Source organism: Aedes albopictus, chromosome 1, assembly GCF_035046485.1.
Source record: "Aedes albopictus strain Foshan chromosome 1, AalbF5, whole genome shotgun sequence".
Taxonomy (NCBI): domain Eukaryota; kingdom Metazoa; phylum Arthropoda; class Insecta; order Diptera; family Culicidae; genus Aedes; species Aedes albopictus.
The window spans coordinates 263,124,083-263,151,910 of record NC_085136.1 but is presented as its reverse complement, the minus strand read 5'-3'; the positions used below and the strand labels follow the sequence as shown (position 1 = coordinate 263,151,910).

The 27,828-nt window shown below is 43.1% G+C and overlaps 1 protein-coding gene across 1 annotated transcript; it reads right to left on the bottom strand.

Moving 5' to 3' along the window:
- Nucleotides 1-25,334, bottom strand: LOC134285918 (gastrula zinc finger protein XlCGF57.1-like). The gene is made up of 3 exons (XM_062847485.1): nucleotides 23,758-25,334; nucleotides 457-782; nucleotides 1-35 (listed from the first exon to the last, which is right to left on the bottom strand). The coding sequence occupies exons 1-3, from the start codon at nucleotides 25,332-25,334 to the stop codon at nucleotides 1-3; spliced, it is 1,938 nt and encodes a 645-aa protein (XP_062703469.1).
- Between the last annotated feature and the right edge of the window lie 2,494 nt (nucleotides 25,335-27,828).

Here is a 27,828-nt window from a genome sequence, read left to right as displayed (position 1 = left end):
TCAAATACTGAGCTCCATCGGCGTTGTCGTTCGGGCTGCAAAACGGTGTGTCGAAAAAGAGAGCGTCCAACATAGTTCTGGTCCTCACAAGTTCCTATCTCATGCTTCCATGGGTCAAGTGATGACAAAGACCGCCAGCTAAGAGTTGTGTGCTTAGCTGGTAGTGCAGCCTGGGCACTGTTGTTCTTCTGACTTCAGCTAGATTGAGGAGGTACGACTCGAGTGTCTGTTCACCAAGCAGGTGCGGCTCAAACAGCTGAAACGATTTGACCCCGGGAGAAGCTGCTCAGTCCCAGACGGGAACTGGCCTAAGCCCCAAGCAGCTAGTCTTCAGCCGACGGCCGCTTCCGGGGTGGGCACTCAAGGCCGTCTTTTGTCTCCCGGGTCCCAGGGCGTAGATAGTAGGGGGTGTTTCGGATGTGGGAGTCCTAATGAGAAAATGTAAATTTGACTTACGGTGATTTATTCGGCGATGGGCGACGGGACACACTTGGCAACCGAGGACGTCCTGGCGGTCGGTGGATGTAGACGGAGTGGGCGATAGGGTTGGTCGATTGCTGGCAGGTATCCTCAACCGTGACGGATGGTTCACCGCCAGAGATCCGAGACTCACCGGTGGCTTGGCGGTAGCCGGCGAACGTTGGAAAGAGCTTGGTGTTGAACGGGACTGCCAGCCGAGGGCGTTGTAGCCGCGGGTAGCCGGGGTGGGCGGTCGCTGGTCGGTCGAGATCCTCCACGTGATGATGGGTTCACCGCCAGGGGTCCGAAACTCACCCGGCGGCCTTGTGGAAGCCGACGAACGTTGGTAGAGACTTGGTAGGGCAACGCCCACGTGGTTCCTTGGAAGGGCACTCGGATGGATGGCCAAACTAGGTGGCTTCGATGATGGCTTTCGTGGTAGATCGGGGACTCGGCGTTTTGTGGCCCCTGCTGATACTTGTATATCCCAGTAGAAGCCGGAAAATTGGCCACTTAACGGTGCCTACAGTCTTCGTAATTGCCGGAGTGGGAAAATCTCCGACGCACCCGTATCGGACTTCTTCGGGACCACGGCTGGGAAATGGTCCTCCTGTTCCGTTAAAAATGTCCAGGGACCGAACAAACTCACGTGCCCAGAATCTTCTAAACACCCGGTTTCCCTTCCAATAGCGCGAACCAAAACTTCTAATTTTCCGTGATCTTGACTCATCGAAAGATATCCACTAACTGCCCCGGCTATCTCATCACTAGCCGGGGCCCGTGGCGTAGTTGGTCACACGTTCGCTTCATATGCGGATGGTCATGGGTTTGATTCCCAGCCCCGGCACTTGCAATTTTTCGTCGGTTGCTCTTCCCCCTAGAGCGGCTGACACTGACCCTCTTCTGAGCCCCGTGGCTCAAACGGACCCGGATACCTGGACATCGGCAAACTGCTACTCATAATGGACCCCCAATCGGACTGGAAAGGAACAACGGCCATCCATCATCCTTGTGCTCATCATTCTACCATGTATAGAGTAGAAAAGTGAAAGTAGCAGAAAGGCAACCAGTTCGATAAAGTTAGAATAGGAACTGTACAAAAATGTAAGTGCAGTTATCAATTGAATTCGCTCACGTAGTGCCCTAGTGGACAATAGAGCTGTAAATTAGGTTAAGTGATTAAGAATAAAAAAAAAATCTCATCACTCTCATCCACGATCCCTCTGTGCCACTCATTATGACCGTCCCGAGTGTAGCGTCCGTCTATCATGGGCGTCATCTTCACGTTGCCACCCACTCATTTGTGTGTCTTGCCTGCGGTTGTTTGTCAGCCGCCCGCACAGTTTGAATCGATCGTTTTTTTAGCTGATCAGTTTTCGGTCCCTACTGACCCACATCATGGCAAATCAAATTAAATGTTACCGTACGGTAACACAGCGTCTGTTCTGGAATCCAGCGGCTGAGTAAGAAACGCTGCACCACGCCCAGCCAGATCCAAGGTGGTAGTCCCATCAGCGTGGTCGTCCCAGTGTTGGTTGGGACGTTAAACAGAACTGGCACGATGGCCCTCATTGCGAATAACATAAGAGAAAATACGACTCGATACAATCGGCAAAGACCTACGCGACGACGTCCAACAAACTAGTGGCACCCAATCATCCAGTGAGTGATTCAACCTGGATGAAACCATGAAGATGTTGGGCATCTGCTGAAAACCTGAACGAGGCCAATTTCGGTTCAAAGAGATCAAAGAGATCCATTTCATCCGCTATCTATTGTATTTGACCCGTTGGGTCTTGTAGCGTCGATTTTTGTGGTGCAACTATACACGTTTACGAATGCCTCGGAAGCCGTTTACGGAACTTGTACTTAGTTAGCAGTTATCGCTGATCAACTACATGGACGAGTCAACGAAGGCTTGGACATGAATGTACGGTTTCCATCTCCTCGCAAAACCCATAGCAACTTTGCGACGAATATTGGCCAGCCCATGGAAGATGACCGGTACCGATTGTTAACCTTCCGTAACTCGCGCGGTTGACTACCTGCGTCAGCACATCGCTAATGCAGAGTACAAAAAGCGAGATTTTTTCAACGTGTTGTACAAAATACAACAGCGCGATCGCTCGTGGGTTAAAACAACAAATAGAAAAACAGGGAGTCTTCCCACCCGAGTATCTTCTGTCATCCAGCTCCAGCGTCCATCGATCAGCCAGCACTCTCTGTCTCTTGATTCCAGTGCAGGTCTCATCGCATCTTGACACCTTATCGGGAATTCGCCTCCTCAACGTCTCTTGGATACCACATCTAGGGCTCCTCGCCTCCTGAACCACCACCAGAGTGTCGCTAGGCCCGCCCATAGCCTGTTGAAGCGACAAATAAAACAGGCGAGGCACTACCACCAGATCAGTGCCTTTCTCCTTTATTCAATCTAGGTAGGTACAACCATATTTACATTTTTTTTTTCTAGTTCATTTATTTGGGGCTCAATCGCGTTTAACGCTTTGCGGAGCCAAAGTTCAATTTTTGTATGATATGTACAAATGCAATCTTATATATGTACCATAGTTAGTATGGGTCGGAGCCAGGGTACTCGTGGCAGCTCGAGGTTAGTAAGTCCCAATGTTTTAAGGATGGGCTTGGAAAGGGCTGGGGTTAAGGGTTCTCTGAAGCACATCTGGGCGGTGTCTTTGGCTTCGCGTTTTCGTCGCCTTATAGTGTTGGTACCACCCATATTTACAATTTATTATCATCATACTTTACCTACAACTTTCGTACCTAGCTTCACTGAGCTGTGTGATGTATCTCAAGGATGTGTTCAATGTACCCGAGCGAATCCCGTCCCGGTCCGTCAACAGATCGGCCAACTTCCAGCTACCCGAGTCACTCCGAGTAGGCCCTTCACCGTGACAAGGGAGACCACGCAAGATCCGTCTGTTTTTGAAAGCCATCTATAAACGAGCGTATCCTACGAAGCGTTTCACCACGAAGGCAGTTCATTTCGTTCATTTAGGGCTGGTGAGTTACTAATCTGTCGACACCCGCCTTCTTCCTCATCCTGCCCAATGCATCGCACTTCGGCGGGCTCTTGGAGACTGCAGTGCAGCGAAGATAATTGAGTCGCAACTGCCTTGGCAACAAAGGAACACGCACTTTTCATAGAAAGACATACACTACCCGTCATATTTAAGTACGGACTCACTTGAAAAAGCATTGAAACACTCAGTTGAATAATGCATTCCCTTGATAGTAAATTTATGCTTCTCGAAATCCTGATAATTTGCAAAGGTACAGTCTTCATCAAAGTTGTTCAGATGGTCGTTGACATCTTAAAGTCAAGCAGTTTGGTTCGTAAGGAGCTGTCCATAAACCACGTGGTAATTTTTTGGGATATTCCGAACACTACCCCCCCCCCCCCCTCCCCGCGTGGTCTTTCGTTCAAACAAACAAATTTGTATAGACCGTGGTCTTTGACCGACCGGAAGACTTCGTACAATGTGTACACTCTAATGGTGAGCGTTCCACCTGCTACCGCCTTAAGTTGTTCGCTCTTCCTCGGAGGCTCGGGCTCTGGCTAGTACATAGACTACCCGTTGGGCTCAAGCTCCTGGATGGGGAGGGGGAGCCAACTCAACTAGCTGTTGTTCGGCTCGCCATTTTCTCTGACAATTCGAGATACCGAGGAAAAAACGGCATCCCACTTGTACTCCCCCGTACACATCCTTTCAACAATGTTGTCGAGAGTGATGTCTCTACCGCATACCTCCTGCATACTCGACCTTTGCTCCACGAAGCGTGGGCATTCAAAGAGCACATGCTCCGCGGTCTCGTCGCAGTCTGCACACTCCGGACATGTAGGAGAACCTGCATGTCCGAATCTGTGCAGATACCACCTAAAGCACTTATGGCCTGACAGAAATTGTGTCAAGTGAAAATTCACCTCGCCATGGGGCCTGCTCGTCCACTTGGACACGTTCGGTATGAGCCTGTGTGTCCATCTGCTCTTGCTGGAGGATGACCAATCCCTCTGCCATTTCAACATCGACGATGATCTGGCAATCCGTCTCGCGCCTCTTGTGCCGCGTCTCGCGAAGCACTCCTCGTCCTCTGACACCACAAGTTCTATGGACATCATACCCGCCAGAACGCATACCGCGTCCTTTGACACCGTACGGTATGCGCTGGGCCCATCAACCTGTGTGTACTTTCGAGCCGCTCTACGTTTCGCTTGACCTCTCGCGCGCTCGACCATTCAGAGGCACCATACCGTAGTATGGAGACCGCTACTGACGCGAGAAGTCTACGCTTACTCGAGACAATTATCTTCGATAGTGCCGTAATCGCCATGCTCACCCTCTTGCAAGCATATTCCACGTGGCTCAACAACGCTCTAGAAGGTGTGAAGCGACGACCCGGGCTCAACAGCCGAGGGATTGATTTTTACAAAATCCGGTCAATTTGAATGCTTTGCAGCCGACACGAAGATTATCGCCAGAACATTGGAATGGTGGCAGAGCTGTACACCCGCCTGAAATTTGAAGCAGCAAAGGTCGGACCGGTAGTGAATGCCTCAGAAACAAAGTACATGCTGGTAGGCGGAACCGAACACGAACAGATCCGTCTGGGTAGTATTGTTACAATAGACGGGGATACTTTCGAGGTGGTGGGGGAATTCGTCTACCTCGGATCCTTACTGACGGCTAACAACAACGTGAGCCGTGAAATTCGAAGCCGCATCATCAGTGGAAGTCGGGCCTACTACGGGCTCCAGAAGAAACTACGTTCGAAAAAGATTCACCCACGCACAAAATGCACCATGTACAAAACGCTAAAAAGACCGGTGGTCCGTTATGGACACGAGACATGGACCGTGCTCGAGGGGGGGTGGTCACATAAGGCTGAATTTCAAAAAGCTGAATGCTCAAAAGGCTGAACACGAAAGGCTGAAATTAAGAAACTGTAACATAAGGCTGAAATTACAAAAGGCTGAAAATTGAGAAGGCAGTAAATACTACTTCTTCCTTTTTTGGATTTACGCCCCAACTGAGATTAAGCCTGCTTCTCATCTTGGCCTACACAGTTAGAAAAAAAATCACCGACTTCAGTAATGTTTTACCGAAATCTCAACCGTTAAGTTTTTTTTTTACAGGAAAAATTTGGTAAAGGCAGCAACTTTTACCGAAGTTCGTTAGAGTTTGTTAGATAAACGATAATATTTTACTGAAATTTGTAAAAATTTTACAGAATTTCGTTAAAATCCCATTACCGAGCGCTCATCGGTTGAAATTTCGATAAAAAAAATACCGAACCCGATTAGCTGTGTATCGTGTAACAGGCACGAAGATACTCAATGCCAAAGAAAGTCAAGAAAACTTTGACCCGAAATAATGAAAAGCTCTTGGCCGTGAATCGAATGCATAGTTGAGGGCGTCAGTTAGTTTTGAAACTGAGCTTAGTGAGCCTCTTCATGATGATGCATTCCAACGAACACAAAAAGGTACTGTTCTTCTTCTTCTCTATGGCTCTACGTCCCCACTGGGACTTGGCCTGCCTCACTTCAACTTAGTGTTCTTTGAGCACTTCCACAGTTATTAATTGAAGGGCTTTCTTTGCCTACCATTGCATGAATTTGTATATTGTTAGGCAAGTACAATGATACACTATGCCCAGGGAGTCGAGAAAATTTTCCCGACCGGAACGGGAATCGAACCCGCCGTCTCCGGATTGGCGATCCATTAAGGCTAACTGTACTTCCTCCCTAAGAGTCTGTGTAGTTTATGGAGGGCCGGCCTTAGGAATATTTTAAACGCCGTAACTATTCAACTACAAATCGATGCAGATCACTCGGTGAGCACAAGGGTCACCCATCACAACGCACAGTGGCTGATTTCGTCATTTTAGCGCGCTTAATTAATAACTTTTTAACTATGAAGTTTAGCATCATGGTGTCTTCGGGAAAGTTTTTCACTATAATAAGGAGCTTCTTTTGAGCTTCTGTGAAAAGTGATCAATCCCCCTAAAAGTGAGATAGAAAACTTATTTTTTTAATTTTTCAAGATACGAGGTTGGTGTCTTCACAAAAGTTGTAGAAAATGTTGTTTGGAGCAACTTTGCCGAAGACACCAAGTTTGTAACTCCGTTACTTTTCAAGATACGTTACGTTTTCTTTCATCAGCCCCTTGAAAAAGGTTTTTGCGCAATAACTTTCTAAATATTGATTGTACAATTTTCTTATGTTCTACAAAGTTATAGATAATGGAAAAACACACAACTTTGCCGAACATGACATCCCGCTAATTCCGATAATAAAATAGTTATAACGGCTTTTATAGTTTTTTGGGCCATATTTCAAGCATATACAACTTAGCTATAGGCAATTATATGCAAATTTCCTTTTACGCATGTGAAAGTACATGTACTTGCCTCTCTTAGAAAGCCAAAATCATCAAACTGTAAGAGACTGTAAGATGGTTTTTGTATAGAAACTTACATCCATTAATGTTACTCTTATATGGGATTTATATATATTTTCAACATACTTATTTGACATTTCATGTCAGCTTGCATTTTTATTGCTATTGTACGTGTGTGTGAATATATGCAATGGATTGTGGTGCATTCTGGAGTACGTTACATAAAAATTCACCAACTACTTCTTTTTCTTACTAACTCACAATGCTCCACGTAGTCTACGAAAAAAAACGCATAAAGTGAAACTTCTTTCGTCGGATCACGATTTAACAGCTGTAACATGCGCAGCGCACATGTTATTCACATTCCTTTCGATCATACATTCCCAGCAGACCACACCAGTGGAATCATGCTGAGAAGGTAAATTCAAACCGACATTGAACCTTCAGTTCTGTGCACGGGCCTGAATCCCATATAAGAGTAACATAAATGGATGTAAGTTTCTATACAAAAACCATCTTACAGTTTCTTACAGTTTGATGATTTTGGCTTTCTAAGAGAGGCAAGTACATGTACTTTCACATGCGTAAAAGGAAATTTGCATATAATTGCCTATAGCTAAGTTGTATATGCTTGAAATATGGCCCAAAAAACTATAAAAACCGTTATAACTATTTTAATTTTGGAATTAGCGGGATGTCATGTTCGGCAAAGTTGTGTATTTTTCTATTATCTATAACTTTGTAGAACATAAGAAAATTGTACAATCAATATTTAGAAAGTTATGGCGAAAAAACCTTTTTCAAGGGGTTGATGAAAGAAAACGTAACGTATCTTGAAAAGTAACGGAGTTACAAACTTGGTGTCTTCGGCAAAGTTGCTCCAAACAACATTTTCTACAACTTTTGTGAGGACACCAACCTCGTATCTTGAAAAATTCAAAAAATAAATTTTCTATCCCACTTTTAGGGGGATTGATCATTTTTCACAAGAGCTCAAAAGAAGCTCCTTATTATAGTGAAAAACTTTCCCGAAGACACCATGACGCTAAACTTCATAGTAAAAAAGTTATTAATTAAGCGCGCTAAAATGACGAAATCAGCCACTGTGCAACGTCGAATATATTATGTATGCACATAAGAGAAAAGGCGTTCAAATCATTTGGAAATCTATACAGGCACATTGCAATTCAAATTAATCCTAGATGACAGACTCACAAAAAGTGGAACACAAAGTCCCCTTTTCATGACAACAGAAGAAAAGACTGCTCCCTATGATAGATGACCCAAGCGCAGCGATATGGAATCTTCGCTATACCCAAAATCAGTAGATCGGATCCAACGTTTTTCAAATATCGTCTTTCGCCCGCAAACTTCACCGGATGGATATCACTAGCTGCTAGTATGCCAGCTGATGATGGTGAAAGATTATCCCGGTTCCATCACGAACGGGTGAAAATCAGGTGCAAATGTCACAAAGCTCGCGCTCTGTGATTGACGTGGGAGAAGGTGATATCATTCGCAGGCAGCCCCTCAATTAAAGGTGATTAATGGAGAGCACTATTGTTGGTTTCTATTCGGGAAACCCTTCCCAGAAAAGTGCCTGTCACGCCTGTGCTTCGCTTTATTGGGAAATGGAGATGAATTGCGTTTGTCGGGAATTTGCATATTGATCGAATGGATTGGGGGCACAAAAAAGTGTACCGGGCTGGCCTAGTTAACAAGCTGCCGTCTACTGTCAACAAATTTTAAAGATTCATGGAGGTTTGGTGTAAGTTGGGGTAAAATGCTATTTTTCAATGGCATGATCAGATGATGGTCATTCTTAACAACTTGATTTAAGTTTAAAGCGTTATTTTGGAATGGAATGGAACTAAAGTTGATAAATTCCACGAAGTCACGGTACATCAATAGAAATCTATAGATAAGTGCATATGGTGGTGGATCGAACTTATGAATCAGTTTGTCCCATTTTCCCGACGGTTTTCCCACGCGGTAGATATTGTGCAACGAGAAAAACACACATGAAAGTGCACCGCGCGCCGTCTGTGCCTGCTCTCCAACCAACAACTCCAATAACTGACGACGACGACGACGACGCCGACAGTATGTGAGGATTCAATATAAACCGCATTTTGTCAATACCTTGGGTTTGGCGAATTTTCGACTAGCAAGGCCGAGGCCACCGCACCGCCGGTAGCGGTCGCGGTTATTTTCGTTGTATAGTTCCGAACCAAAGTCACTGTGTAGTGTGTACCGTGTATCAAAAGCCATCCCCAACAGATGACGATGAGGGAGGATGAACAGCAGCAGCGCAGTATAGTAGCCACATCGCAGTACCGGATGAGAACGAACGTGTGCCAAATTGGCAATTTTTGTTGGTCGTACAAATATAGCGAGAGGGGTGCACTTTGTTACCTGGATAGAGTACAAAATTGTTCCGATAGAACCAGAAGCGCACCACATCATCCGGTGTCCACGTGCGTCTGGCGGTCGGGTTTTTCGGTCGGAATTCAGGCTGTGGTCTTTCCTGGTGGGCACGAAAATGAACATCCCGGATTAATTTCGGCACTGAAAATATACTTGAAACAGTTCAATCGATTGTGGGACATCGACCGTACCTCAAAATCTAATGATTCATTTACACTGTGGTAATGGGATAAACTTCCACCGGGGCTAGTGACGTTTTGGTTTTCAGGTATTTTTTTTATTCATATTAATGTGGAGTCTAACCAATTATTAAATATTGATGTAAAACTATGGTAAATTGGTGAGCTCAATTTGCGCCGCACATGAGTTGTGGGTAACATTTATTATTAGGTCTTGGCTTTAGGAATGGAGAACACGTGGCTATATAAAAGAGACTATCTATCTGTGGAAGTACATGCAACTCACACCACTTTTGGTAGATTATAGGGAGGCTTGATCCTTGTTCATTATTATGGCCATACTTGCACAGTTTTAGAGCCTGAATGCACTTCATTTTGTACTCCGAACAAAATTCTTCGACTATTGAGAACCACATGAGGCAGGAATACACCCCCGACTCACTGAACCATTTCCATTTCCACCAATCCCTACGTCACTCTGGAATTTAGACGCAAGAGTACGTACGGTCAGGCTAAGGCCGGGGTGGCCTCTGCTGTACATAGGAGCCGCCTCCATTCCACTCGGTCCATGGATGTTTGTCTCCAGTTCCGCACTCTGCGTAGGGTCCGCAGATCGTCCTCCACTTGGTCGACCCACCTAGCTCGCTGCGCTCCACGTCTTCTTGTACCGGTCGGATGACTCTCGAGAACCATTTTAGTCGGGTTGCTATCCGACATCCTGATGACGTGACCCGCCCACCGTAGCCTCCCGATTTTCGCGGTATGGACGATGGTTGGTTCTCCCAGCAGCTGATGCAGCTCGTGGTTCATTCGCCTTCTCCAAGTCCCGTCTTCCATCTGCACTCCGCCGCAACACCTTCCGTTCGAAAACTCCAAGAGCGCATTGGTCCTCTGCACGTAGGGTCCATGTTTCTTGCACATAGATGACGACCGGTCTAATCAGCGTTTTGTAGATAGTTAACTTCGTGTTACGGCAAACTTTATTCGATCGTAGAGTTCTGCGGAGTCCAAAGTAAGCACGATTTCCTGCCACAATGCGCCTCTGAATTTCTCTGCTGGTGTCGTTGTCGTCGGTCAACAGTGAGCCCAAGTACACGAATTCTTCAACCGCCTCGATTTCATCACCGTCGATATGAATTCTGGGTGGCGGGCGCGGTGATTCCTCCCTGGAGCCCTTTGCCATCATGTACTTTGTCTTCGACACATTAATGACTAATCCGATTCGCCTGGCTTCACTCTTTAGTCGGATGTACGTTTCCGCCATCGTCACAAATTTACGAGCAATAATATCAATATCATCGGCGAAACCAAGCAGCTGAACGGACTTCGTGAAAATCGTCCCACTCGTGTTTATCCCCGCTCTTCTTATTACACCCTCCAAAGCAATGTTGAACAGCAAGCACGAAAGACCATCACCTTGCCGTAGCCCTCTGCGAGATTCTAAGGGACTCGAGAGTGTCCCTGATACTCGAACTACGCACATCACTCGATCCATCGTCGCCTTGATCAACCGTATCAGTTTATCCGGGAATCCGTATTCGTGCATAATCTGCCATAGCTGGTCTCGATCGATTGTATCATACGCCGATTTGAAATCGATGAACAAGTGATGTGTGGGCACGTTGTATTCGCGGCATTTCTGCAACACCTGGCGGATGGCGAACATCTGGTCCGTTGTAGCGCGTTGACCCATAAATCCAGCCTGATATTGCCCCACGAACTCTCTTGCAATCGGTGATAGACGGCGGCATAAAATTTGAGAGAGTATTTTGTAGGCAGCGCTCAGTAGTGTGATCGCGTGGTAGTTCCCGCAATCCAACTTGTCGCCCTTTTTGTAGATGGGACACACGATACCTTCCATCCATTCCTCCGGTAATACTTCCTCCTCCCAAATCTTGGTAATGACCCAGTGTAGTGCTCTCACCAGTGCTTCTCCACCGTATTTTAGAAGCTCGCTTGGTAGTTGATCTGCTCCAGCGGCTTTGTTGTTTTTCAACCGGCTAACCTCCTCCTCAATCTCTTGAAGGTCAGGGGCCGGAAGTCTTTCGTCTTGTGCACATACTCCTAGATCTGTTACCACGCCACCTTCGGTACTTGCAACGTCGCCATTGAGGTGCTCATCGTAATGCTGCCGCCACCTCTTAACCACCTCACGCTCGCTCGTAAGAATATTCCCGTGATTATCTCGGCACATGTCGGCTTGTGGCACAAAGCCTCTGCGCGAGCGGTTCAGCTTCTCGTAGAACTTTCGTGTTTCCTTAGCGCGGTACAGCTCTTCCATCGCTTCGCGATCTCGTTCTTCCTGCTGGCGCTTCTTCATCCGGAAGACTGAGTTCTGCCTGTTCCGCGCCTGTTTGTAACGTGCCTCATTCGCTCTCGTACGGTGTTGCAGCATTCTCGCCCATGCTGCATTCTTCTCGTTTTTCAACTGTTCACATTCGCCGTCGTACCAGTCGTTTCTGTGATTCGGAGTCGCGAAACCTAGTGCTGTAGCCGAGGTACTACCTATGGCGGATCGGATGTCCCTCCAGCCATCTTCAAGTGTAGCTGCGCCAAGCTGCTCTTCCGTTGGTAGGGTCACTGCTAACTGCTGCGCGTAGTCTTGAGCCACTTCTACGTTACGAAGTTGCTCGATGTTGAGCCGCGGCGTTCGACTTCGACGCGTGGTGATAACTGTCGAAAGTTTTGAGCGCATGCATACAGCGACTAAGTAGTAATCCGAATCTATATTCGCACTGCGGTATGTGCGGACGTTGGTTATATCTGAGAAGAATTTACCGTCGATTAGAACGTGGTCGATTTGGTTTTCTGTTTGATGGTCGGGTGATCTCCAGGTGGCTTTGTGGATATCTTTGCGGGGGAAGAAGGTGCTTCGGACTACCATACCACGGGAGGCTGCAAAGTTTACGCATCGCTGGCCGTTATCATTCGATACGGCGTGCAGGCTGTTTCGCCCGATTACCGGTCTGTACATTTCCTCCCTTCCTACCTGCGCGTTCATGTCGCCGACAACGATTTTCACGTTACGCGGCGAGCAGCCATCGTATGTTTGCTCTAACTGCGCGTAGAACGCTTCTTTCTCGTCATCGGGTCTCCCTTCGTGTGGGCAGTGGACGTTGATGATGCTGTAGTTGAAGAAACGGCCCTTAACTCTCAACATGCACATCCTTGCGTTGATCGGCTGCCACCCGATCACACGTTGTCGCATCTTGCCCAACACTATAAATTCTGTTCCCAGTTCATTGGTGGTGCCACAGCTTTGGTAGAAGGTAGCCGCTCGATTCCCGCTTTTCCACACTTTCTGTCCAGTCCAACAAAGTTCCTGCAACGCCACGATGTCGAAGTTGCGGGGATGTGGCTCGTCGTAAATGATCCTGCCACATCCTGCGAAACCTAGTGACTTGCAATTCCATGTTCCAAGTTTCCAATCGTAGTCCTTATTTCGTCGCGTGGGTCTTTGCCGATTGTATCGAGTCGTCTCCTATGTTATTCGCAATGGGGATTTTTACGGGTGGCTTATTGGGACTACGCCAGCACTCCTGTCTCGCCGGAGGGCCATCGTGCCAGTTCTGTTTAACGTCCCAATCAACACTGGGACGACCACGCTGATGGGGCTACCACCTTGGATCTAGCTGGGCGTGGTGCAGCGTTTCTTACTCAGCCGCTGGATGCCAGAACAGACGCTGTTTGAGCCGCACCTCCTTGGTGAACAGACACTCGGATCGTACCTCCTCAATCTAGCTGAAGTCAGAAGGACAACAGTGCCCAGGCTGCACTACCAGCTAAGCACACAACTCTTAGCTGGCGGTCTTTGTCATCGCTTGACCCGTGGAAGCATGAGGTAGGAACTTGTGAGGACCAGAGCTATATTGAACGCTCTCCTTATCGACTCACCGTTCTGCAGTCCATTTTTAGACGCAAGAGCGCATCGGCAATAGCTGGCCTGCTGGCGCTATTAACCCGTTTGACCCCAGGTAAAAAATAAAAGTTAAAAAAATCGCCAACAGCTCATTTCTCAACAGAATTCATCCAAATTTTGAACACAAACTCACACAACACTATAGTTTTGGAAATATACGGGATCAACATTTTCTTGGACTTCTGGACGGAGTAAGGCTGGTGGGTCACTGGGTCAAGTCGGGCAAAAATAAAGCCAAGTACGATTTGCACCCCCATAACTTTCTTCTTAACGAAGTATTTCAATGGGAGTTTGCACATTCCGTTGCCTAACGAAAGTTGATGTTGCTACAGGTTTGAACTTGAGATTTTCCGATAGGTTTCTTTTGAGTTCTTGGGATATTCAACATTTCTGAACCATCCAAGTCTACATTTGCGTTTGTTGTTTTCAAATGAAATTAAACACGAGATATTATTCCCTTATTGACCCCATAGGTCATCGGAGACATCTTTAGAACATGTGTTGCCCTTGTAGTACTATTAACATTTCCTGAATATCTCGAAGGATTGTCTGAATCCGTCCTTACAAAACAAGAACACTCTAAATAATCACCAAGGATCATTTTCAATATTTTTATCGCTCTTATTTGCACCAAAACTTGAACATCTGTATAATTTTGGTTATATCAACGAACAGTAGAAATTTTGGACGATCTGATTTAACTCATGGCTTCACTACAGAGAACCGTAGATGGGCTACAATTAGACCTATTTGCATGCGGAAAGCAACGGTTAGCTCCAGAAACCAATACTACATCGAACAGGGTTAGATTCCTGAGTACCCGGGATGGCCTGACTGAAGTCAGGCCTTGAGTTCACTGAGCTGTAGATAAACTGTAATCACATGTTTTACCTATGTGGAACCTCAGTGAACTACATAACCTCATATTCTATCATATGTCAATAAAAAGGTTTCGCATAACTATACCCAGAAAAATTTGATGACCTAAGCGAAGCCATGCCTTGACTTCAGATAACCATAGATGGACAACAATGAGAGTTTTATGCACGCGGAGAACAATGGTTAGCTCCAGAAACCTGTACTACATCGAACTGGAGTAAGTGAATTCCTGTTTAAAAAGGTAAAATATGTTTTACCTATGTATAACCAATGTGCACTACAGTCTCTAAATACACAGTCTGGCAGATAGAGCTATCGGAGCCAGTTGAACTTGACATGTCGAGAGAGTTTGAATATGAGGGATTATTGCATCTGTAAAGATAATAACCAAAACACGGAGTCTGTTGAAAACTTGAACTTTTTCTAGTGTTGCTGGTATTTTTTGTTGCAGATCTTAGGATTTTCTATTCGCCAGACTGACTATAATGTGCACTACATAAACACATATTCTATCATGTGTCAATAAAAAGGTCTCGCACAACTATTTCTAGGAAAAATTGATAAACTAAGCGAAGTTATGCCTTGACTTCAAAGAACCATGGATGGACAACAATGAGAGTTATTTGCTCGTTGTTTTCCGCATGCAAAAAGGTCTAATTTTAGTCAGTGTAGTGATTACAGTTTAACTACAGCTCAATGATCTCAAGGCCAGACTTCAGCCATGCCATCCTGGGCACTCAGGAATCTAGTCAAGGAATTCACTAACTCCAGTTCGATGTAGTATTGGTTTCTGGGGCTAACCATTGTTCTCCGTGTGCAAATAACTCTCATTGTTGTCCGTCTATGGTTCTCTGAAGTCAAGGCATGACTTCGCTTAGATCATCAAATTATCCCAGGAATAGTTGTGCGATACCTTTTTTAATGATACATGATAGAATACGAATTTATATAGTGCACAGAGGTTCCACATAGGTAAAAAAAATGTGATTACAGTTTATCTACAGCTCAATTAATTCAAGGCCTGACTTCAGTCAGGCCATCCCGGGTACTCAGGAATCTAGTCGAGGAATTAACTTACTCCTGTTCGGTGTAGTATTGGTTTCTGGAGCTAACCGTTGCTTTCCGCATGCAAATAGGTCTAATTGTAGTCCATGTACGGATATATGTAGTCAAGGCATGACTTCAATTAGATCGTCCAAAATTTCTACTGTTCGTTGATATAACCAACATTATACAGATGTTCGAGTTTTGGTGAAAATAAGAGCGATAAAAATATTGAAAATATTCCTTGGTGATTATTTCAAGTGTTTATGTTTTGTAAGGACGGATTCGGACAATCCATCGAGATATTCAGGAAGTGTTAATAGTACTATAAGGGCAGTACATGTTCTTAAGATGTATCCGATGACCTATGGGGTCAATAAGGGAATAATATCTCGTGTTTAATTTCATTTGAAAACAACAAATGCAAATATAGACTTGGATGGTTCAGAAATGTTGAATATCCCAAGAACTCAAAAGAAACCTATCGGAAAATCTCAAGTTCAAACCTGTAGCAACATCAACTATCGTTAGGCAACGGAATGTGCAAACTCCCATTGAAATACTTCGTTAAGAAGAAAGTTATGGGGGTGCAAATCGTACTTGGTCTTATTTTTGCCCGACTTGACCCAGTGACCCACCAGCCTTACTCCGTCCAGAAGTCCAAGAAAATGTTGATCCCGTATATTTCCAAAACTATAGTGTTGTGTGAGTTTGTGTTCAAAATTTGGATGAATTCTGTTGAGAAATGAGCTGTTGGCGATTTTTTGAACTTTTATTTTTTACCTGGGGTCATTAACCCGCATTTTATGTTAGTAGGTTAACTTGCATGCAACTTTTAGAGGGTGACTTGTATGGGAAATTCGAAGTTATAAAACGAAATATTTTGTATGAGTCGTTAATTTAGATGTTAATTGACCAATTTACCCTTTGATTGCATAAAATAAATATTTCCATGCTTAATGGCTAGCAATCTAAAAAGGCCAAGACCGCATATTTTGCCATATAAATTCAGGTATAACTCAAAATTGTGACGTGTTGGGGCAAATCTGATCCCGAATTCAGCTGCCCAAAATCCGTCGGAGACACATAAGTTTGCTCTTGAGACAGATCAATAGTTAATTTTTGTTTCGCTGTGTATTTGGCGGTAAACTGGGATGGCTTCCGATGGCGTCACATGTACAACGAATTGTGCGAAGTATACATATACATAAGAGATACATAGGCAGCATCCATTTATTACGTAACGCTAAAATCAACATTTTTCGACCCCCCTCCCCCTAGAGCGTAACGTAATTTGTGGATGGCGCCATATAGTGAAGCGAATAAAGCACGGTATGCTACGATAGACTGGACACGTAGCTCGTATGCCAGAGGAACGACAAGATAAAACTATATTCATCAGAGAACCAAAAACAGCCCGACTAGGCGATCATAAAAAAATTATATCATAATATGTTATTATGTTATACAGATTTTTTCTAACATAGGCAGTTATAATTTAGATGCAGGATGTTGTTAAACTAACAAAAATTCTAACTAAAAATCATAAGAGTTCTAACAAAAGTGTATCAGAGTTTGTTACAAATACATCAAAAATATTTCAAGCCCTGTTCTAAGTTTTTGATAAAATATATCAAAATTATAATACTGTTTGATATTTTAAATTAGGGTAAAATCAAATAGGGTAAAAACTAAATTTTTGGGTAATTATTTTAAGTGTGATATTCTATTTTTAGAAAATTATAGGTCACATAAAAAAACTTTCGAGTTAATTATGAATCTTACAAACCCGGACGGGATCCGAACCATTAATCCTGCCATCGTAAATTTTCTGTCGCCTTTAACAATGAGGCTGTTGCAGCACCTGAAGTGAGCGACGAAAGAAGCTTTACTGGTTCTACGTATTGTCAATTTCCCTATTCCCTCATCTCTTGTTTGTCAGTCGCAGGACAAAAATAGACAGAGATTTGAATGCAAGATCAAACAATGAACCTCTCTCTCTCTCTCTTACCAACAGCGCTATCGCGGTGCGCACTGCGCAGACATGCGCACTGAAACACTAATAACAGTGGTGGCGTTCGCATGGCCCGTCGTCGGCTGTTTCCAAGGAACAAAGAGAACGACGAAAATATTGCTAGTCGACTATTTATGATTGAGCTTCGTCATGGAGTGCATTTTGGCGGCGACAAACACGCTAGTCGTTAATGATTGTTTCCGGACGGAGATGTTTTGTTTTGTTTTTGTTTTCTTCGCGCTGCGAGAACGGCGATTATAAATACACGTACCTATGTGAGCGAAGGTAAAATATGATTTTGTTTTAATTGAACACAATAATATCATATGCCGATATGATTACTTCTGCAGATGCTATTTAGTTTTATTCTGTTTTAGATTATTTTTAGTAATGAAAAAAGATATTTATGACATAATGTCAATGAATATATGGTCGAATAATAATAGGTCGAAAAAAAAACTTATGATAGACAAATGCAATCATCAATTGAGCAGAATCGGCTGTATAGTTGACATTTTTATTGATTCGAATTATTTAGTACCACATTTGCTATCTCCACGCTCACTAACATTCATTACTTCATAATACATAGTCTTTTCGGTACTTTTGGACGTTATATTTAGAAGTTAGAATAGCAGTACTGTTTAAATGACATATAAATCCAACTATATTTACTCAATTTTGAGATTCATAAAAAAAACTCATGTACAGATGTATCACTTTTAGAAGCTACAAATACTTAACCTATAAGAATTAGGAATCATAGAAAAGTGATAGGAATTAAGCACCGTAACGGGACTGGGATATTGAAAGAAGGAAATAAATACTTAGATAAACATATCAGTAGCTATAATGATATAATTACCCAAAAACTCAAATTGAAACAAACAATAAAATAAAAAATACGGAAGAGTCTGATAAAATTTCTAGAAGTTGCAATGCCTTTATTTTTACTTCATAATATGAAACAGCAGTCAATAAACTAAAGAAGGTAAACTATGTAATGGTTATATCTGCGATAAATTTTCTCCGATTTTGACAATATTGGTCTCATTTAATCCAGATTTATTTTTTCCCATCTAGAACAAATCCGACTGAACCAATCTGGTCACCGTGGGTTAAGGAAATCCCGAATTGCCATAGGCGTGAAATTTTCCATAGACCAGCTGCAACAGCATATCTGCCCAACCTTGGCCCAAAATATTAACTTCAAAGTAATCATTACGGAGCATGGTTCCCGAGAGACCATGTATTTTCAATACGTTAACTCCAACAATGTTGATATTAGAATAGATGGGATTAGAAGCAAAGGGAAGTAAGTTACAAAAATCCACTTTCGAGTAAATGAGCTTTGAGTTTTTCATCAATTTTTCATCCCATACAAAATGTATGGAGTTTCAATATCAACCCAATTTTATCTGATGTATTGTAATTTTTCTAATCATCATAAAAATAATCTTAAAAAAGTTCCTGAAAGCTTGAAATTTGAAGATTTTTTATATGCTCAACTCAAACTCGACAAAATGGTCACTTACACCTCTTTGCATCTGGGCCCCTCAATAGCATAAGGACATGTTCCAGAAAATTTGGTCTTTTGGGAATACCGCGTAACCCAACCGTTCTATTCGCATAACCAATCAATAAAAAATGATTTCTTATTTAAACGAGTCGAAGTTCACTTAAATCGATTCAAATTTGGAAAAATATAAGTGCTTTTCAGTTTTGAGGGTAGCCGGATCAGTGCTGAAAATTTCATCTCGTCATATCGAAATTCAACCACCTACAGCTCGTTTTAGAAGTTGAACCTGAGAATATGGTATGTAAAAAATTAGTATGGCTAGACCAGTTCTGCAAGAAAGTCACGGAAAAAACCGCTTTTTTTCGAATATTTAAAGATAATGTCACGGACTACCTTTGAAAAATGCCAAATGATGTTCACCGTGAATACCATTGGCATTTTTCTAAGGTAGTCGGTGCATTTACCTTAAATATTCGAAAAATAGCGGGTTTTCCGTGATTTTCCTGAAGAACTGGTCTAGCCGCACAAGTTTTTAATATTTCATATTCTCATGTTCAGCTTCAAAAATGAGCTGTAGGTGATTGAATTTAGATATGACGAAATGAATTTTTCAGCACTGTGCCGGATACGCTTCCGGCATTCTACGCAATAAAAACAAGCAAAACTGCATTGCTGTTGAATTGAATGTTTTTTCTTAAATTTTTCAATTACACAGAATAAATCTGTTTCCTTATAAGCATATTTTGATCTTTTAACTGTTATCCGTCGACCTTTTGCCCTGCAAGCAATGAAAAAAACGAACATCAAATTTATTATTTTTTGTAATTTAGTTTAAATTTAAAATTATTTCATATTCTGATATAATTATGTTATTTTTTCAACTGATCATTTTGTTCAGTTGCAAAAATAAAAAAGTTATAACAGAGTTTGTTCTGATTTTTTGTAACAATTTTAGTTACAAAAGATTATAATATATTTTCTAAAAATTCAGTTTGAAAAAGTAATAAACAGTCCATATCATAACAAAATTGTAACATAATTTGTTAGTTATATCACATTAAGATATAATTATGATATATTTTTGTTATGTTCATCTTGTCGGGAGGCAGTCGGCTTCGTGGTAGACCGCGCACTCTCGAGGGCTCTAAACGTTCAAGGCGACTGACTGGAAGCGATTGGCCCAGGACTAAGGCCAATGGAGGCGAAGTCTTCATTCGTCATAGACTCGCCGTTTTTTTTATCTGTATTAATGAGATTTTTAGCCCTAGGCTAGTTCATCTCGGGACCCACGTTGTACTTCCCTTCCGAAGGAAGAACTCACATTTTGTAAGTTTGTCGGGAGTGGGATTCGATCCCAGGTGCTCGGCGTGATAGTCAAGTATTCTAACCATCACACCAGGTCCGCTCCAGACTCGCCGTTATGAGTTGTAGTAGTCCATCAATTATCAAGTAGAATGGCCATCATGAATATCTCATAAAACTTAAATTAACCCAATCAGCACTGAAAATGTTACTATTTCAACTAAACACAAAAACCAAGGATCATTATTTTACATTCACATAAAATGCAATCCCTACGCTATTCACTCCCACTCAACTTGCTAGTAGTCGAAAGTACCCGCAGAAGCAGCGTGGGTGATCCACTTGAAGTCATGCCCCAATGCCAATTCAAAAGCATCATTAAACTCGATTGATCAAATGGTAGTTATTATTGCCTAACCATTTCTTATTGGACCTTCCATTTTGCCTTTCAATGATCAATCCCAATCTCAATCCACTAGTCACTAGGCACTTGTTAATCACCCAGCGAATATGGCAACTAATGCACCCACTCCCCCGCAAAAGTGCACTTTGTTTCCAATTCTCGTCGTCGTCGATACCCTTCGCAACAGAAGATCCATCTTTCGAAAATCCCCCTTCCATAAAGTGCCTCTCCAAAGCCAACCACTTGTCCGTCCAATCGAATCGAAGATGCACAGCAAGTTGACCCACTGACTGAGTGACTGACTGACTGGTTGGCTGGCTGATGGCTGACCAAATCATTCTCGAATCGATGCGAGAATCGAGTGTTCGTTGGGCAATCGAATCGAATTTTCGGTTGCTGTTGCGCGGTCCAATGGAAAACACCTTGCTGATTGATTGCGGTGCGTCGTCCATCCGTCGTAACAACATACGTTGTTGTCGGCTTCATATCGACGATGACATCGCAGGGTTCGCAATCAATCAGCGACGACGATGAAGCTCCATGTGCTACTCGTCCATTATGGTAGAGAATTACAGGGTAGGAATACCTAGCTACAGCATGCGTACTTGATTGTCTGTCCAAATCCCATAATTTCAAGCACACAGTAGTGGGTCGTTGATTGAAGAAGACTCCACTCTACGAGCGTTACAGTAGCAGATGGAATGAAGAGGTAGAGGGTTGTCCGCGAGCGCGCTGAGCGCTGACGCTCCACCCAGTGTTGCCACATTTTTTTCGGTTTTCATCTGTGATTTTGGTCAAAAAAATCTTTTTCATCTGTAGGAAATTTCAGAAAATCTTAGTAAAAATCTGTGATAGGTTAATGTCTCCAAAATCGGATATTTTTGAACAATTTGTTTAAAAAAGAAACGGAAAAAAATGTTCTTAGAATAACGTTGACCAAAACACTCCCAGGTTGCATCTGAAGATCATCAGAAACCACAAGAACTTCGAAAACAATGCGCCTGAAGCTTGGCCTAGGCCATCCAACTAGAAGATTCACTTTCTATTATTTAAATTTGAGTACATGAAAATTATAATAAACCTTTTTTTTACCGAAAGTCATTGTCATTGTTTAAAAATCTTAAAAATCTTTTTTATTGCAAAAATCTTTGATCTGTGATCACAGATATCTGTAGGTTAAAATGGGAAAAAATCTGTGTAATTCTAGGTAAATCTGTGTATGTGGCATCACTGGCTCCACCTAGGACAGTGTCTGACAAGACACAGGGCTGGTGAAGGCGAAACGAGACACCACCGGAGGAAGCAGGTTGGCATTTAATTAAGTAGGAAAAACGCTCCGAAAAATCAATTTAATTTTAATGGAGAACCTTTTTAGTGTGCTCAGAAATGATGTTCTTCTGTTATATTTTCCAAGCACTTTAGCATAGTCTGTGTGCTTTCGAAATGGTTCGAGTCGAGTGTCACTTTGGATAGTGTGGGCGATGGGGTTGTCCGGGCGAGGAGAACCTCTGCGATGGAAATGGGTGCAGGTTCGACAGCGCTGCCTTCGATTTCCTCCTGGTTTTTAGGGAACCAACAACAATTTTGGCTCAAAAAAGAGCTGCGCCGCAACTGGTTGTTTTATATCGGTAATGTAGATTTAATACACAACAAACATTAATAGACAGGAAAAATGATAGATCGAATACTGTCATTTCCCAGGGTTCTTTCATGTATTGGCTTTGTTAGTGTTGACTAGGGGAATTCTTTCAAGAATTATTTTTGTAACGAACGCGAATCAATCAATTTGCATTTCAAACTCAAGTTGTCATTTTCCTTAAGTTATACAGCGCACCGCATGGCATATTGTTAGTTGCAATATGCGCATAGTTGATAATTCTCTGCTACCCAAGACAATTACGTCATAAACTAATCTTCTACGAAGGACCAAGAAAGAGACCCATAAATTGTAATGAAAATAGTGACGCACCGATAGTGGCGGCGATAACAAAGTAGAGATAATAAGAAAGGGACCCAAAAGATAATGAGTCAAATCAGGTAGAATGTATTGTACATTCATTCATATATATAAGGCTTAGCATTAGTAATAAAGTTAGTTCTAGACCACAGTTCTACAGTGTATGTTTTCTACATCCGAAAACCGTAAAGCTCCGGTGTCACATTTTGGTGAACTACCAGAGAGGAAAGTACTCGCGACGTTGTGTTGAAATTGTGCAGTGATACCGGCGCGCGGAGATCAACTAGAATAAGTGGAAAGGACTCCGACAATATAAAAAGTTGTCGTAATAAATAGCTACAGTGATTGATTTTGTAACGTGGTTTACTGTCGCCAGGAGTGCAGTCTGAGTGTTGTGCATTGTCACAAAATTTAACTGTTACAAATCTTGAGCCAATAGTGGCAAACATTCGAAAGTTGTGAATAGATATTCACGAATCGTGTCTAAAATACCTTGTGTGTTGAATATTAAAACCCAGAGTGGTAATTCAAGTGAAACTAGGACATTGGACATTTTTGAAAATAGTGAAACTGCAGTGTGTGAATTAACAAAAAGGTTTGGAAATACCTTTAGAAGCTGTCATCAGAAGTGAACGCGCAGATCCGGCAAAAGGAAACAGAGAAGCAAAGTAGCAGCAAACAACCAGGTGAGAGTAAAGTGAACATTTGCGATGGCAAAATCAAAAGCTATGTTCCAATTCGTGGAAAATAAGAACGGAAACTGCCGTTTATGCAAGGAAGCTGACACCAAGGATAATATGGTGTCTTGTGACGATTGTGATAGGTGGTTCCACCTTAGTTGTGTGCACCTTAAGCATACGCCGTCACAAGAAGAGCGATTCCTTTGCGCCAAATGCGAATATCTGGAAATCGAACGAGCAACATTATTGGACGTAAAAGTGAAGTTTGATTTAGCGAACCAGCTAAATGAATCGCTGAAAATTCAACAAGATGTGGCAAACAGACGTCAGTCTGAAGGTTCTTTAAATGCGACGAGGCAAGCATTAATCAAGCTTCCAAAATTTAGTGGAGAGGCTCGTGAATGGCCGAAATTCAAAAGCATTTTTAAGGACACATCTGCCGAAGGTAGATTTACCAATCTCGAAAATTTATCAAGATTGGAAGAAGCTCTGTATGGCCAAGCTGCCAAGAGCGTGTCAAATTTGATGATAGGGGCTGCTAATGTTCCTAGAATAATGCAACGGCTTGAGACCCTGGTGGATACGCATGTGGGTGTTCAGGTTGTTCTTCTGATTGAACAGCCGGTCGCAGATGTAGCACTTGTACGGTTTCTCACCGGTGTGGGTCCTTACGTGGGTCTTCAGGTTGTTCGACTGGATGAACTGCTTTCCGCAGTAGGGACAATTGAAAGGTTTCGGCGAAGAATGCACCAATGAATGGCGACTGAATTCTTCCTCGTTGGGGAACGACCGCGAGCAGAACGAACACTTGAAGGGATCCTGGAAGATGTGTGTCTTCATGTGGGTCTTGAGGTTGTTCGATTGGGTGAACGTTTTCTGGCAAATCTGGCATTTGTGAGGTTTGACCTGATTGTGCTGCTTCATGTGGTCACTCATTTCCTCGTGGTTCATGAACACCTTGTTGCAAAAGGAGCATATGTTGGGCTTCTGGTCTGCGTAGCAAATCCGAACATGGTTCGAGAGTTCCGTCGGATGGTGAAATGGCGTCTGGCAGACCTTGCAGGTCATCGAATGGGTCCGCATGTGCGTTGTCAGATTGTTCTTCTGATTGAAACGCTTCTCGCAGATTGCGCATGCGTAGGGACGCTCGTTTGTGTGGGTCCGAACGTGGGTCTTCAGATTGTTCGATTGACTGAAGTTTTTACCACAGATATCACATTTGAACGGCTTCTGGCCCGAGTGGACCTTCATGTGAGTAGATAGGTTGTTGGACTGAATGAAGCCCTTACCGCAGACGGTGCACCGGTAGGGTTTCTCGGAGCTATGCTCCCTCAAATGCACTGCCAGTTGCGTGGCAGTTTGAAACTTCTTATGGCACACAATGCAATCGATTGGCTTCCCGCCGTCTTCTTCCTCCGATGGATCCAGCTCCTTTAACGAAATCTGTTGCACAACCGCCGTGGTTTGCTGGCCCCCGCCACCACTGCTGCTGCTACTACTAGCTTGATACAGTGCCCGATTCCGGAACTCGTTCTCGTGGATCTTCATGTGGGTCTGATATTGCTCGCCCGAGCTGAATACCTTCTGGCATATTTGACATGTGTGGCCGGTGGCAGCCCCAGCGGATGCCACTTGGAAGCCGTGGACTCCTCCACTGTAGACTGTCGCCGCTGGGGAGAGAATCTGGAACGGTTGCGGTTCCGTTTTGATTACATGGCCCCCGGCCGTCACGATGTGCCCGTTGTACGTGGCTGCGCCGGGGTTGGCGCGGTATTCGATTTGATTCTCGTGCGAGTTCAAATGCACCGACAGGGTGGTTACACTGTTAAAGCACTTGGAACAGATCTGGCACTGATACTGCGGGGCTAGCTGTTTTACGGTTGATTCGGAATTTCCGGTGGCGGCCGCTACCATGGCTGCCGTATCCGCCGGGGAACTAGTGACGATATTAACCACCGTTGTGGTTGCGGAAGCGGAAGACCCACTAATCGATTCGCTCGGCCTGCGAGGTGCTGCGGTGGTCGTCGACGAAGAGGAAGGGTTAGCGGTGTAGAGTGGAGGTGGCGGCATCATGGACATAACTACCCGATTGTTCCTATTGCGGGTACCGTCAGGTGGTTCAGGAAATGTACCAAGCATTTGAACGAATGTTCCTAGAATGTTCCTAGAATAATGCAACGGCTTGAAGAAATTTATGGGAGACCGGAGGCTATTTATCAGCAATTATTGAACGAGCTGATAAAAACATTGAATCAACCCAAACTCCATACTATCGATATTGCTAACGCATTGGACGATTTGGTTGTGACAATGGAAACATTGGCCAAGCCAGAATTCCTTCATGATTATCGGTTAATTACTGACATAGTATCAAAGCTACCATTTAGTATGCAGATAACATGGACAGAAGCGCTTCAAAGAAATGTCAGTCAGCCAACTCTCCATGATTTGAATAAGTGGCTGCAAACTCACGCAACGACATTACGGAGATTAGCACCACCTACAAGAAAGGAACAAAAGCCCAGAATCAATATTCATAACAATCCTTCAAAAATGCAGTGCAACATTTGTAAGCATGAGCATCAAACGTTCAAGTGCAACATATTGAAAAACCTCAATGTTGAGCAAAGGCAACAACGAATTCAACAATTGAAACTGTGTTTTTCTTGCCTGAACAAAGGACACGGTAGTAAGTTTTGCAGAAGCAAGCGAGAATGCAAAATAGACGGTTGCAAAGGAATGCACAATCGTTTATTGCATAAAGCAGCCGTCGAGAAACCCAAGGAAAATCAAAATCTGGAGAAGGACAAAACTAACAATAATCATCATGGAAGTCGAAAATCAACGGTATATTATCAAATAGTACCAGTAACGTTGCAGAATGGAAACCTCTCTTTGGAAACATTCGCTTTCCTTGATCCCGGCTCGTCATTAAGCCTTTTGGATCAATCGGTAGCGGATAAACTTGGGCTCCGTGGACGGTCAGAACCACTGGAATTAACCTGGACGCAGAACGTTTCAAAGGAATCACCTAGCCGAAGAGTACAGCTGTGGATACGCGGACATGGAGGAAAAACTTATTCAATGAAGGATGTCAGGACCATCGAGGACATTGAACTTCCAACGCAAACATTGGATATTAAACACATGAAGAAGGAGTTCACTTATTTAGCTGATGTTCCAGTTCAGGGATACGTCAACGCCAAGCCCACGATTTTAATTGGTATGGAGCACGCTCATTTGTTGTTGACGACCGACAGAAGGATAAGTGACGAGAACTCGCCGATGGCAGCGCGTACCAAACTAGGATGGTTGATTTTCGGTAAGGTATATAGAGGTGAGCCTTCATATTCTTTTTGCATTAGAGAGCATGAAAGTACAGATTTAAGAGCAATTTTTGAAAATTATTGTTCTACTGAAAACTTTGGAGTCAACGTCGTTAATAAATTACCAAAATCAGCAGAAGTAGAAAGAGCTGAATCAATTATTAAAAATACAATTAAATATGAAAACGGACATTACTCAATAGGATTATTGTGGAAAACTGAAAGCATGAGTTTCCCTCCAAGTTTTAATAATGCTTTCAAACGTTTGGAAATATTGGAGAAGACATTAGCTAGGAAACCAGAGCTAAGAAAATGGGCAATTGAGTCATTTGAAGGATTTGTTAAAAAGGGTTATGCCCGTAAGCTTAGCCCACGTGAGCTACTACAGGAACATCCAAACACCTATTATTTGCCTCATTTTATTGTGACAAATAAAAACAAAGTCCCACCTAAATCAAGAATTGTTTTTGATGCAGCTGCAGCAGTAGAAGGAGTATTTTTTAACTCAGCACTGCTTTCCGGTCCTGACACAGTAAAATCTTTGTTCGGTGTTTTGCTAAGATTCAGAGAGTTCAAAATCGCTGTTACAGGGGATATACAAGAAATGTTTCAGCAAATAAAAATTGTTATGGAAGATCAGCCTGCACAAAGATACCTTTGGAGACAATGTGAGGCCGATAGGGATCCGAGCGTATATGTGATGGAATCAATGATTTTTGGATCAACGTGTTCTCCTGCTTGTGCTCAAGCAGTGAAAAATTATAATGCACAGCTTTTTAAGGATGATTTTCCAAAGGCTTCTGAGGCTTCTGAAAATAACTTTTATGTTGATGATTATTTGGATAGCTTTGATGAAATTAAAGAAGCATCTGAAGTTGTTCAGGGTGTTATAAATATTCAACAGTATGCTGGATTTCATCTAAGAAATTTTATTACAAATTCGCAACAGCTTGCCAACGTTATTCCTTCAGAAAGACTTCATGTTTCAGAAATAAAATGGTTCGAGAATAAAGAAATACCAACTGATAAAGTATTGGGTATCTATTGGAATACAACAACTGATTTGATCGAATTTCAATTAAAACTTGATCGATTGGAATTCACAAGGTTGATTACAAAGAGAGAAACTCTCTCGTTTGTAATGAGTATTTACGATCCCTTAGGGTTAATTTCGAACTTCACAATTCATGGTAGAATTCTTTTACAAAAATGGCATAAAGAATCTTCTGATTGGGATAGCCAGTTACCAGATAGTTTATCAAATTTTTGGAACTCTTGGATAGATATGCTTAAACTTGTCACCCATT